Source organism: Podarcis muralis, chromosome 9, assembly GCF_964188315.1.
Source record: "Podarcis muralis chromosome 9, rPodMur119.hap1.1, whole genome shotgun sequence".
Taxonomy (NCBI): Eukaryota; Metazoa; Chordata; class Lepidosauria; order Squamata; family Lacertidae; genus Podarcis; species Podarcis muralis.
The window spans coordinates 59,709,401-59,721,480 of record NC_135663.1 but is presented as its reverse complement, the minus strand read 5'-3'; the positions used below and the strand labels follow the sequence as shown (position 1 = coordinate 59,721,480).

General features: G+C 44.1%; 1 protein-coding gene across 19 annotated transcripts in view; it reads right to left on the bottom strand.

Moving 5' to 3' along the window:
• ATP10D (ATPase phospholipid transporting 10D (putative)) overlaps positions 1-10,523 on the bottom strand; it is a 79,686-nt gene extending 69,163 nt beyond the window's left edge. For 9 of the 19 annotated variants that reach the window (XM_028745105.2, XM_028745106.2, XM_077934334.1 and 6 more), the window contains exon 1: positions 10,145-10,522. Coding sequence is in view for 3 of the 19 variants with exons in the window: in XM_028745103.2 (XP_028600936.2) it covers positions 4,529-4,575 (47 nt within the window). In the remaining 16 variants the exon portion in view is untranslated. Of the gene's footprint in view, positions 1-4,528; positions 6,057-10,144 lie in introns of those variants that run through there. The other 10 variants (XM_028745111.2, XM_028745113.2, XM_077934337.1 and 7 more) reach the window with 8 other exon arrangements.
• Positions 10,524-12,080: the final 1,557 nt, after the last annotated feature.

Below are 12,080 nucleotides of genomic sequence, written 5' to 3'. Positions count from 1 at the left end.
AGAGAGGGAACGCAGCAACCATGTAGCGGAAATCCTCGATTCCAGGTGGAAGGGAAATCAGGTAGAGTATTTGGTGGCGTGGGAAGGGGAACCGGAGTCAGAAAACACCTGGGTGACTGCAGGGGAGGTCAATGACGAGGTTTTAACAGAAACGTTCCACCAAAGATTCCCTAGGAAACCACAGCCGGTAGAAAGGTTTAGGAGGGAGTACTTCGGCACCACCGACGAGGAACAGGAAATGGAAGGATTCACGGAGTCGGAGTTGGAAGAGGGAATAGACTCCGAAGACGAGGAGTATCGAGAGACGAGGGACAGTAGCAGGTGGAGGGAAGTGTTCGAAACTTCGGACGATGAGGAAGGTTCTTTCAGGGGTTTTACTTCCTCCCAGCCCGGAGGGGAGGAGACGGGAGGGGGTGAAGGGGGCCCTGGAGGGGAGGTGGATGTCAGGGAACTGCCATCGGAAGGACAGGAGGTGCAAAGGCTCCCTCAGGTTGAAAGAGACGGAGCAGCTGAAGAGGGAACCAGTAGGGGGCGAGCAGGAACTTCCAGGGAAAGTGAGTCGGAGGGGTGGCTCAGAGACGTTTCCAGCGAAAACAGTGGAGAGGTCTCAGGACCTCCTATAGGGACACCCACGCCTCGCCGGAAACTGTCACGCAGAGAGTCCAGAAGACGTGTTTCCGTGAAAGAGCTTTTATGTTGGAAACGTTTCCGAAAGCAACCACTTTCGGATTCTACTAGCGATTGACGCAGCCATGCCGGAGGGGCTCCGTCACAGGCAGAGGTTTGAAAACCTGATCAAACTCTGAGGGACTTGCATTTTACGCACAAGCAGCTCATCATCCCACCACAGTCCCTTTACCCTTTACCTTTTACTCTGAACAGGACTAATGATGGATACCACCCTAAAAGAAATAAAGTAGCTACTATCTGATCTTAACTGTCATTATAACCTGAGACAAAGCTATAAAGGTAGAATGAAATCAACTGGACTTTCTAAGTACAGTAAACATGGTGTGACTGGCAATTAGCATGCATAAAATTACAGTCTAGTAAATAATTATTTATCCACCTTAATACTGTACATGCTTAACCTGTATGAGAGCAACTTATCATTTTTTTAAAGTGTTGTTTTGTCTAACTTATGTTATTACATACTGTGACAGTGAGTTTAAAATTTGAAACAGAGATCAATTCCATACAGCTCAAGGCCAATTCTCAGGGCTAAATTCCCTGCAATGGTCTGCGTTAATTCCAGGGAATGAATGTGATTGTGATTAAATAATCCCCCCACCCCAACAGTGGAGATCTACTACTCAACACATGCACAGAATCATAATAATAGTAAGGAAAAACCAAAAGCAACATAGCACAGGTAATATTATTGTGAGAACTGGTCCCACTTAAAATGGAAGATAATACCCAACTCTTCCCAATCACTTCATAGTCTCTCAAAGGACAACAATAAAGAGATATAACCTATTAACAATCAACTACAATATACTTAAAAACAGAGACATAATGGCCAATGCCTGTTTCAATGGGCTCTTATATTTTATTATTAATTTTTAAAGCCTTTAGGTGTCCTAATGAGTACCTGAGAATTCAATTTCAAATACTAGTCACTCCTTTTGCAATTGCAGGAGTGACTAGTATTTATAATGGGAAGTAAAATAATGAAACAGTCTGCCTCTCCCTCCCTCCTACATCCTGAGTGCTCGAAGTCCAAATTCTAATTAGTGTACCTTTTTAATATACGGGTGCGAGTCTTCAAGTAGGTATACCCAAAGCATCTATAGTACCGTACTTCTTTACCACAGCTCTGCTTATCTTTAAGGCTACTTACCAAACAAAACTTGTTTAACAGGTAAAGTGCCTTTCAAAAACTGCCGTGTAGGTGTAACCTCAGCAATATGGATTTGCCAAAATATTCCTACGGGGTTTTCCTGCAGATTCCTTATATGTTTATTCTAGATCACTCTGCAGTCTATCATGTGCATTTAGTAAGGGAACTTCAGAGCCCTCTAGCTGAGAGGACACCCAGAGATACCACATCAGTACATTTGTCCCTTCTGTTTATGTACCTATGCCAGCAAATCTCTCCTGTAATTTCAGGCAATGTCCTGAAATCAGTGGTGCTAAACCAAGGCAGCTTCCGTTTTGTAAGGATATAACCTTCTAGCCCTAAGTATGGAGAACTTCCTCAGGAAAAACGTACAGGAACTAGAAAGTCAAATTGTTGGTGGGCTGCATTACCTAACCTGACCCAAATATAGTTGTTTCTGCCACAAGGAATGCTGCAGAATTGCTCTTCAGTGTGCAGAGAAAGTCGATAAGCAGCTTACGCAACCTTTCTGCACGAGGAGGACTGGATCCAGATAACAAACCTCACCATGGAGAAGTATATATAAGGGTGCTGCCTCCCCGGCCCCTGAGGGCAGCTCTGAGCATTCAACAGCTCAGCAACAGGTAGAAAATCAGGTGCAGCTGAAGGAGACGCAACAAAGAGGAAAGCCACTGCTGTGCTCAGTGCACAGAGCCACTGCTGGCTAAAAAACGAGAAGCACACCTGAAAATAGCAAGGCCCTTTCCGCCAGCTAATAACACGGTAAGGGCCAACATAAAGTTTTATTTAGTATTGTTTTATTATTTCTTAAATCTGCATACCTCCCTATACCCAAAGATCTCCGGGGGTGTGTGTGTGGGTGTGTTTCGCAACACAATATGTCAATATAAAAAACAAAATACATAATAAAAATAAGAACAAAAACAAACTGATAATCCCCATGACCACTCTCTGAAGAGTCTTGGCCCTCTTTGCTGACTCGATGTTTGCGTTGACACAAGCAGTGGAGTTGAACCAGATCGTTACTCCTCCTAGCTCAATACAGTCTGCACTGACTGGCAACAGCCGTCCAGGGCTTCAGATAGGAAATATTTCCTTGCCCTACACCAGGGGTAGGCAACCTAAGGCCCGGGGGCCGGATGCGGCCCAATCGCCTTCTCAATCTGGCCCACGGATGGTCCAGGAATCAGCATGTTTTTACATGAGTAGAAAGTGCCCTTTTATTTAAAATGCATCTCTGGGTTATTTGTGGGGTCTGCCTGGTGTTTTTACATGAGTAGAATGTGTGCTTTTATTTAAAATGTATCTCTGGGTTATTTGTGGGGCATAGGAATTCGTTCATATATTTTTTCAAAATATAGTCCGGCCCCCGACATGGTCTGAGGGACAGTGGACTGGCCCATGGCTGACAAAGGTTGCTGACTCCTGCCCTACAGTGATGCAAGAGATCTAAACAGCAGATGCTCAGCAGATGTTGTACCGCCAAACTAGGACATCCCCCCCCCCCAAAGGCTTCTCACAAAATTCAGTACGTAGCTAGAGCTACCAAGGAGCCTTAAGCCCTTCACAAGACATCCCACATCCCACCACATTTGGGACAACACCTAAAGCTATCCCAAAGGGAGGATTCCCTGGTCCTGAATGGGGTAACTCTGCCCCCGAAGGACCAGGTGCGCAGCCTGGGAGTCATTTTGGACTCACAGCTGTCCATGGAGGCACAGGTCAAATCTGTGTCCAGGGCAGCTGTTTACCAGCTCCATCTGGTACGTAGGCTGAGACCCTATCTGCCTGCGGACTGCCTTGCAAGAGTGGTGCATGCTCTGGTTTTCTCCCGCTTGGACTACTGCAATGCGCTCTACGTGGGGCTACCTTTGAAGGTGACCCGGAAACTACAACTAATCCAGAATGCGGCAGCTAGACTGGTGACTGGGAGTGGCCGCCGAGACCATATAACACCGGTCTTGAAAGACCTACATTGGCTCCCAGTATGTTTCCAAGCACAATTCAAAGTGTTGGTGCTGACCTTTAAAGCCCTAAACGGCCTCGGTCCAGTATATCTGAAGGAGCGTCTCCACCCCCATCGTTCAGCCCAGACACTGAGGTCCAGCACCGGGGGCCTTCTGGCGGTTCCCTCACTGCGAGAAGCCAAGTTACAGGGAACCAGGCAGAGGACCTTCTCAGTAGTGGCGCCCTCCCTGTGGAACGCCCTCCCACCAGATGTCAAAGAGAACAACTACCAGACTTTTAGAAGACATCTGAAGGCAGCCCTGTTTAGGGAGGCTTTTAATGTCTGATGTATCACAGTATTTTAATATTTCCTGGATTATTATTATTATTATTATTATCATCATCATCATCATCATCATCATCATCATCATTATTATTATTATACAAAGGGGCGATGCCAACGATACCTGGGTGTTAGCATTTGCTGGGGGACAAATGGTCTCCCCATCATGGGCGTAGCCAGGATTTTTGTTGTGGGGGGAGCAGAACCTCAGTTCACTATGTATTTTTACACCCATGCTTCTCTTACTCATGGGGAACAGTGCCACTCACTTAATAAGGATGAATGCCTTTCAAATGCTTGGCGCCACATTTTAGGTGACACCAGGCACATAATGATTTTTCCAGCCTAGCAACTGCTACAACAAATCAAGTAGTTTAAGCAAAATAGCACCTTACCTATTCTGGATCCACACAGCTCCAAAGCAAAGTAACATTATTTTCATGCAACAACATTTAGCGACTCTTTAGCCATCGCCGCTGAAGGGATTTGCAAAAGGAGCAGCACAGCAGGCTTTCTAAACATAATTCTTAAACGGAAAAATACTGGATTACGGGACTGCGGCCTAGGCGGTCAAACCGTTTCTCACAAATCATATATGGCTGCCGTGCAGTTCAGGTGCGGCTCCTGACAGGTTTAGAAAGGTGAAGGGAAGAAGCTGATCTATAAGGGTAAGTCAAAAAATGTGTGAGAGAATTGGAGTGCCTTTTCTCCTTCTCTCATCCCTTTCCCTAGCCACACAGTGGCCAAATGGATCCCCGGAGCATGGGGTAGGGCTTAAGGCTCAGGAGGAAGCAGTAATCGCTGGAAAGCAGAGGGAAAGGAATAGTATTATGCCTGGCTGAAGTTGAGGAAAGGGAGAGGAGGAAGCAAGGCCCTGGCAAAGGAAGGGGGTGGGAATCATAGGGGGAATAAGGAAGCAGTGTTGACAGCCAGGTCCGTTGACAGAGAAGATATAACTAGGGAAGGTACTGTATGGGGATCGTTGCAGAAGGAGAAACAGCAGCGAGGCTGTGCCTTGTGGCTCTCAACCATTGGAAGATATTGGCAGGATTTCCTTTGGCACAGAAACTTGGGCCGCCCCTGAGCTGCAACCGCCTTCCTTAAGCTCAGGGACTTCCTCTTCAGAACTATAAACTAACTCCCACTGTTCTCAAATTCTAGAAGAGCTGGAAAGAGAGTCATGTGACCCACAAGATGGCTGCTCCAGAATTCCATGGCTCCCACACTTGCCTGCTCCTCTCAGCCACACACAGACATGTGTACAACTGCCGGTCCCTCCCTTCTGGACCCAAAAAATAATTGTTACTAGGCTCAGACCACCGACCCTAGGGAACCTGAAGTCTGTAGGAAGTCAGATTCAGAACGTTTCCTCTTTCCCCAGAACCGTTAACTTCAGACTCCCAAGATCCTCAATCAGCCTCACGCTTAATCTCCAACTCCAAGACCCCCTTCCACAGCCTTACTTTAATACTAAAATGTATCAAGGAGGACAGAGGCCTAGTCTCCTTACACAGACAACTAAGAAGAGCAAGCTGATTTTCTGAGGAAAACAGAGGAGCATGTGTACTGCGGGGATCACTGTGAAAATGATTAAATTGGTGGAATATGTGGGGAAGGGATATGTGTCCCACCTTACAGAAGACAGCTGCCAGAGGACTGTCCTCTATTTGAATGATTTTTCTATTTGAAGTCCAGTCTAATAAGGGAGATCAACAGCCTTGTCTATTAACACCATAGGCAAACAGGTCACCTGGTCACAGTCTTCCTCATGACAGTGAGATGTACAGTGGTACCTCGGGTTAAGTACTTAATTCGTTCCGGAGGTCCGTACTTAACCTGAAACTGTTCTTAACCTGAAGCACCACTTTAGCTAATAGGGCCTGCTGCCGCCGCTGTGCCAATGCTGCACGATTTCTGTTCTCATCCTGAAGCAAAGTTCTTAACCTGAAGCACAATTTCTGGGTTAGCAGAGTCTGTAACCTGAAGCGTATGTAACCCAAGGTACCACTGTACTGGGTTTCCATTGAAATTATAGTAATTATTCACAGGTTAGCATATATACAAAAATAAATTGGCATATGCAAATATGTGGCCTCTTTTTGCCTCCTATTTATGGAATTGAGCGTCCTCTTTTTTTGATGTGTAAGTGGTCTTTCTTAGATATTTTTTTTAAATGGATAATTTAAGAGTAATTATCCTTGCAAGCCCTCCCCAGGGTCGGGGTGTGAGCTTTCACTCACAGGTCGTCCGAAACCTGCCTCTCGTTCCGATGGAATGTGGGGCGGCAGTGGGGGGGGGGGAGACACTGAGTGCATAGCACTGCACGTAATGGAAACTCTTCAACGCAGCCACCATGAGCAGAGGTACTTCTGTTTTTTTAAGATGGATCTGAATTTGGACTTAAGAAACAGGTATGTTCTGGACAAAGGAGACAAGATAACCTGCTAAATGAATTAGCCACTGAGTGCCAAGGTTTTGATCTAGAGAGGATTTTCGCCATAGCTGGATTGGTATGTAGGTGGAGGGAAGCCTTTGTTCTCTCGTTACATTATATATGCTACTTTATGATTCCTTCATCGAAGAAAAAATTAACTACTAATGGAATGTAATTATTAATGGAATGCAATTATTAATGGAACGCAAGAGGGAATTAACAAGAACTTCATAATATTTACGGATTGATTGAAAGAATGGAACTGTGTGAAAACATCGGAATGATTTGTGGCATTACCCTCTAAAGAGGACTCTAACTTTGATTTATTATGGCTCTGGCGAGACACCAGCTTATTAACAGATGGGAAAGAAATCAAAGAAGAAAATGCTGAAAGTCTGCCCGGAGCTATGGACAGACACCAGATCTCTTTCAGTTTGGAAAAGCAAGATGGCGTGAGGCTGTGGGGCAACAAGAACCGAATCCTTGAAGTGGGGGGGGGGGGAGGAATACTGCAAATGGTAGATTACAACATAAAGGGAAGGACAAATGTTAAAAAAACAAAACATTTCACACAGAAAGTTACAAGATATAAACTCCTCTTGCATAGTTAAATATGAATGAAATTCATCACATCAGTGGCTGTTAAAATAAAGGATTAAGATCAGAACTGTTTTATTTGGATTAAATAAGAGGATTGGAACAGGACGAAGTAACATCATCATCTCCTGAGAAACAGAAAATGGGAAGTCACCCAAAATGTTTAATTTGGAATTGGATACTTGGCTCTTTTGATTGTATTAAGATTTGGTACTGTATTAATGTGGCTTATATTCGACTGTTGTTAATGAAAAAAAAATCATTTTTTTTAAAGGGGGAAAAGAACACAAACATATAATATCTAGTAAAACAAAACAAAAAGAAAACTCCAGTCTTGTGTTTGAATGTTATGAGGTATATAATTAATAAGACCTTAGCAGATAAATCACAATGTAGCATAGTGAACACCTGTTTATTTCAATAGGACTACAGTATAGTGAGTGACCTGAGACTTTAAAAACAAAACACTGAACCCAGAGTGTTTTAAGAAAGGGAAAAATATGGTCAATGACATTACCTCCTGCAAACCAACTGCACAGGAGGAAGACAGGGGATACTTCATTCAGGGGGTGCTTCTTGTGGCACAATGGATCTGTGTGTCTGGCTGTTAACCAGAGGGCTGGTGGTTTAAGCACCAAATCATGGTTTAGTATTTTGTGAAAACCAGGCCAGAATACCAAGTAGAAATGCAGGCCTAACTCAATGTCATAGCGAGGCTTATTAACCCTTCCACTTTAAACAAGCCGTGGCACAAACATGGCACTTCAGGTCTCTATGCTGTCATCAGCCATGTGTTAATCCGATTATGATTCTTTCATTGGGGCTGGGAGTGGGGAAGATATAACAAAATCAAAACCCTTTTCACATGATCTGACAAAATCAACTCAGAAAATGGGAAGCCTAATTATCTTGTGCAGGGCAGCATGGTCTGACGCATAATTATTCACTCAGCATTAGAACAGGGCATGATCCTACATGCTTTACTGACACTCAGCTTATTGAGTTAAGCATCTGGTTTTATTTTATTGTTATTTTTGCTACAAGAATCCCACAAGCAAAATACTCACATACAATGCTGATTGCTCCCATTTTGCTAGTGTCTCCTAGTTCAGGTTGCTGTAGCAAGCAGGTCTCTAGGCTACAATGCAACAGGTGAGGGAAGTAGATGGAAAGTGCCCACATGAAAAACAGGTGGGAGAAGCCAAAACTGCCTCATCTCCCAGGAGATTTAAAGGCACAAAGGAAATCTCTAGTTTGTAGCTAGGGAACACTAAATGGCTTCCTGGGTACTCTTTTCTTTTTTTACAAAATAAATATTTTATAGTTCCCTGCCTACTCATCAAAGTAACTCAAGGGAATTTACAATCCAAAACACAGGGCAATTAATAATATATATATAAAACCATCTTTATTAAAAGTACAAATTAACATCAAAGCCAATCCGTTACCAAAAAAATCCAAACAAAAATCGTAAGACCACTAGTCTCAATACACACTCAATACGTTTAAAGCACCTGGCTTCCCCCAAAGAATCCTGGGAACTGTAGTTTATCGCTCGCAAAGCTACAATTTGCAGCAACCTTAAGAAACTACAGTTCCCAGGATTCTTTGGGGGGCAATCATATGGTGTGTTCACAGCAGAGAATGATCTACAAGTCAGGAATTCCTTGGTTCAAATTTTGCCTCTGCAATGAATTCACCTGCTGGTCTAAAAGCAAGCCACACACTCTTTCTCATTCTTTATCTCCTCCACCCATGCAATATGGGGACCAATAACACTAACTGCTAGTTCTAAGGGACTGCAACAAGATAATGCACGGGAAGCTCTTTAAACATATGGAAGTACTATATAAATGTTCAGAATTCTGTCTAAAAATTTAATTCCCTCTCTTTACTTCACTATGGTCAACAGGGGCAAAACTAGAAAATCCAGCTTGCTTGTGCCATGAAGCCACAGGCTGAATTTTCCCAAAGACAGAACCCTTAATACTGAATGCAAATGTTAAAGCCCCAATACCAAGATGGAGAACCTGTGGCATAGGCAGTTAGGATTTGCGGCACACCTGGACAAGTGCAGGAGAGCCTACAGGCCTGCCCACAGGATAAGAGTCCATCAACTCTCCTGCCTTTCATTCCTAAACTGTGCTGCTACCTATTCTACAGCTCAGATACTACAGGCAAAGCCACACCAAGGCAAGTAGTATGGGACACTTGTGCTGGCCTACCTTATACAGTGGTACCTCAGGTTAAGTACTTAATTCGTTCTGGAGGTCCGTACTTAACCTGCAACTGTTCTTAACCTGAAGCACCACTTTAGCTAATGGGGCCTCCTGCTGCCGCCGCGCCACCAGAGCACGATTTCTGTTCTCATCCTGAAGCAAAGTTCTTAACCTGAAGCACTATTTCTGGCTTAGCGGAGTCTGTAACCTGAAGTGTATGTAACCTGAAGCGTATGTAACCTGAGGTACCACTGTACAGTACTTTAGATTTGACTTACCACGCATAAACCTAAAAGATTGGCCATCAAATGTCCTAATGAAATGCAGCTTACAAACTCCACACAGCTCTGCCCTGCGTCCATAATTACAAAGATCACATGAGGCTTTATTCTACTTTCCCCAAATCTGTTCTAACTTCCCATAAAGTTCAACAAATAGAAGGACACCAACCTAATTTGCAAATACACACCTATACCTGTCCTGGTCTATTTCAAAGATACAAAACTGAACGACAAAACAGAATCAATCATTCTGAGCAAAGCACAGGTTTGCCTCATGTGGCTGTGATAAAACCTTCCTTAGGTTACTCCTGCCTACTCAGAAGTAAATCCTAAAAGTTCAGTGCGGCTTCCTGTACCAGGTACTGTAATGTTGTAACGTGCCTGCCCCTGGGACGTTAGGGTGAAAGGTGTATACAGTATATTATAATAAAGATGCACAAGACTTGCAGCGTTGGAGAGGGGCGTCTGAGGAATACTTACGTTCGTTTTTCTAGCTGAATAACAAGCACAGTAAAATCCCGATTTAATAAAGCATAGCCAGGAGAATAGAACTTTCTGACTATGTCGAGGGGATTCCGATAGAGCGGGGTGGGTGGTAAACCGCTCTGGATAGAAAGGGAATCAGCAACGCACCAAAAGGAAGGTGAAGACGAGAATGAATTCGCACGAGAAGATGCCTCTTACTACCTCTCCCCCTGGGCGCATCACAAAAACGGCCTCGATTCTCCCCGCGCACTCGAAGGATCTGCCGCCGCTGTTCCCACTACGGTCCGAAACCTAAGCTCGCAGCCAGCCGCCTGCAGCTGGGAGCCGATCCCCTCCCCGCCCACTTCGCCGGCTGCAGTAGGAAGAACCAACCAAGGTGGGGGGGGGGGGGGAGGCTGGGACAGCGAATCGCCTCCACAAAAGCCAATCTTTGCAAGGACCCGGCCTCCGCCCTTTCTGACGCCTCCTTCAGGCGTTTCTCTTCTCCCAACTCTAGCACAGAAATCACAGATCTGCAGAGCTGGAAGGGAGCCCATAGGGTCATCTAGTCCACACCCCCCCCCCGAAAGCAGGAATCTCAGCCCGTGGTCCCCCAAAACTATACCCGACCCTGCTTTGCAAATGTGCCAGCAGTTTTATTTCTGCACCACGAGGACCCGTTTAGAGCAATGCGGCGTTGGCTTCCGTGGCAACTTCTGTGTCGTGTTTACTTTTCTCTTTCACATATTTCTTTTTGCAGCTGCTAACTTCTGTTTAATTTCCCCCTTTTTACTCCTTCTGTCTTTATTAGTTCTAAGTCCCGCCGAGATCCTAGTAACTCTTGTTTAGGAACAGTGCCTTCCTAGAAATACAATATTTGTTTGTATTTGAATATCCAGGAGTTCCCATTTATTTAACAGCAACTGTGACAGAAATGAGATCTCCACATTTTATTCTATGTGACTAACAGTCCTGAATGCCCCCCTAAATTGTCTTCTCCAGACTTTTTACCTGGTGCCTGGGAGACAGGCACTGCACGTTGGGAATCACTAAGATCAGGACTGACCCAAGTCATTTTGTTGCCTGAGACAAAAAAAACTCAGAACAACAACCTCTGTCACTAGTTAACATAGAGTAATTGGCAAATAAGTGGGAGTCTTCTGGGCAGATTATCAATTCAATCTGATTCCCAAAACACAATCTCCCACACTATTGCTTTCAGTGGTATCCCAAACCTGCTGAGGTAACTGCCTCACCTTGTATCATGACAGTCTTTGGCTAGAATGCCAGATTAATATCTGGATTACTGTATTAAAATATTTCTTAATCAACTCTCAGGGCACAACCCCTTAAAATTAACTGTATAAGTTAAACCAAAGTGCTATTATGACAAATGTAGATGAAAATTAAAATACCATATTTTTCTGTGTATAAGACTAGGGTTGTTTTTTACTACAAAATAATGTAAAAAATTAGGGGGTGTCTTATACACAGGGCCATCTCCCCACATTTTCTTAAATCTGAGTCCCCCAAAATAGGGGTCATCTTATACATGGAAAAATACAGTATGTTCATTTAAAAACAACAACTAATAATGATGGAGCAGAGCCACATGGATTTCCAGGGAGAATAAATTTCATAAATTCGGTACTACCACCCCAAAAAGCCATGCTCCCAATACCCATTGGCCTTCAGACATCAGTCTTAATGCACAGGGAGGCTCATATTGGTACAGATAGTCCTTCAGATAGTCAGGCTCCCAAATCAGTAGTCTCTGATGCAAAAAGCAGAAGGTCACACTCTTATTTGACTTTAGAACGAAAGTGACTACCGTGCTAGTTCCATTTCTAATATCATTAATGCACTTTAGAATCCTCAACCATTTTCTTTGGATGTACTATGAAGATCCCCCTCTCCCAATATGTATATACCTACAAACTTTATAGACTAC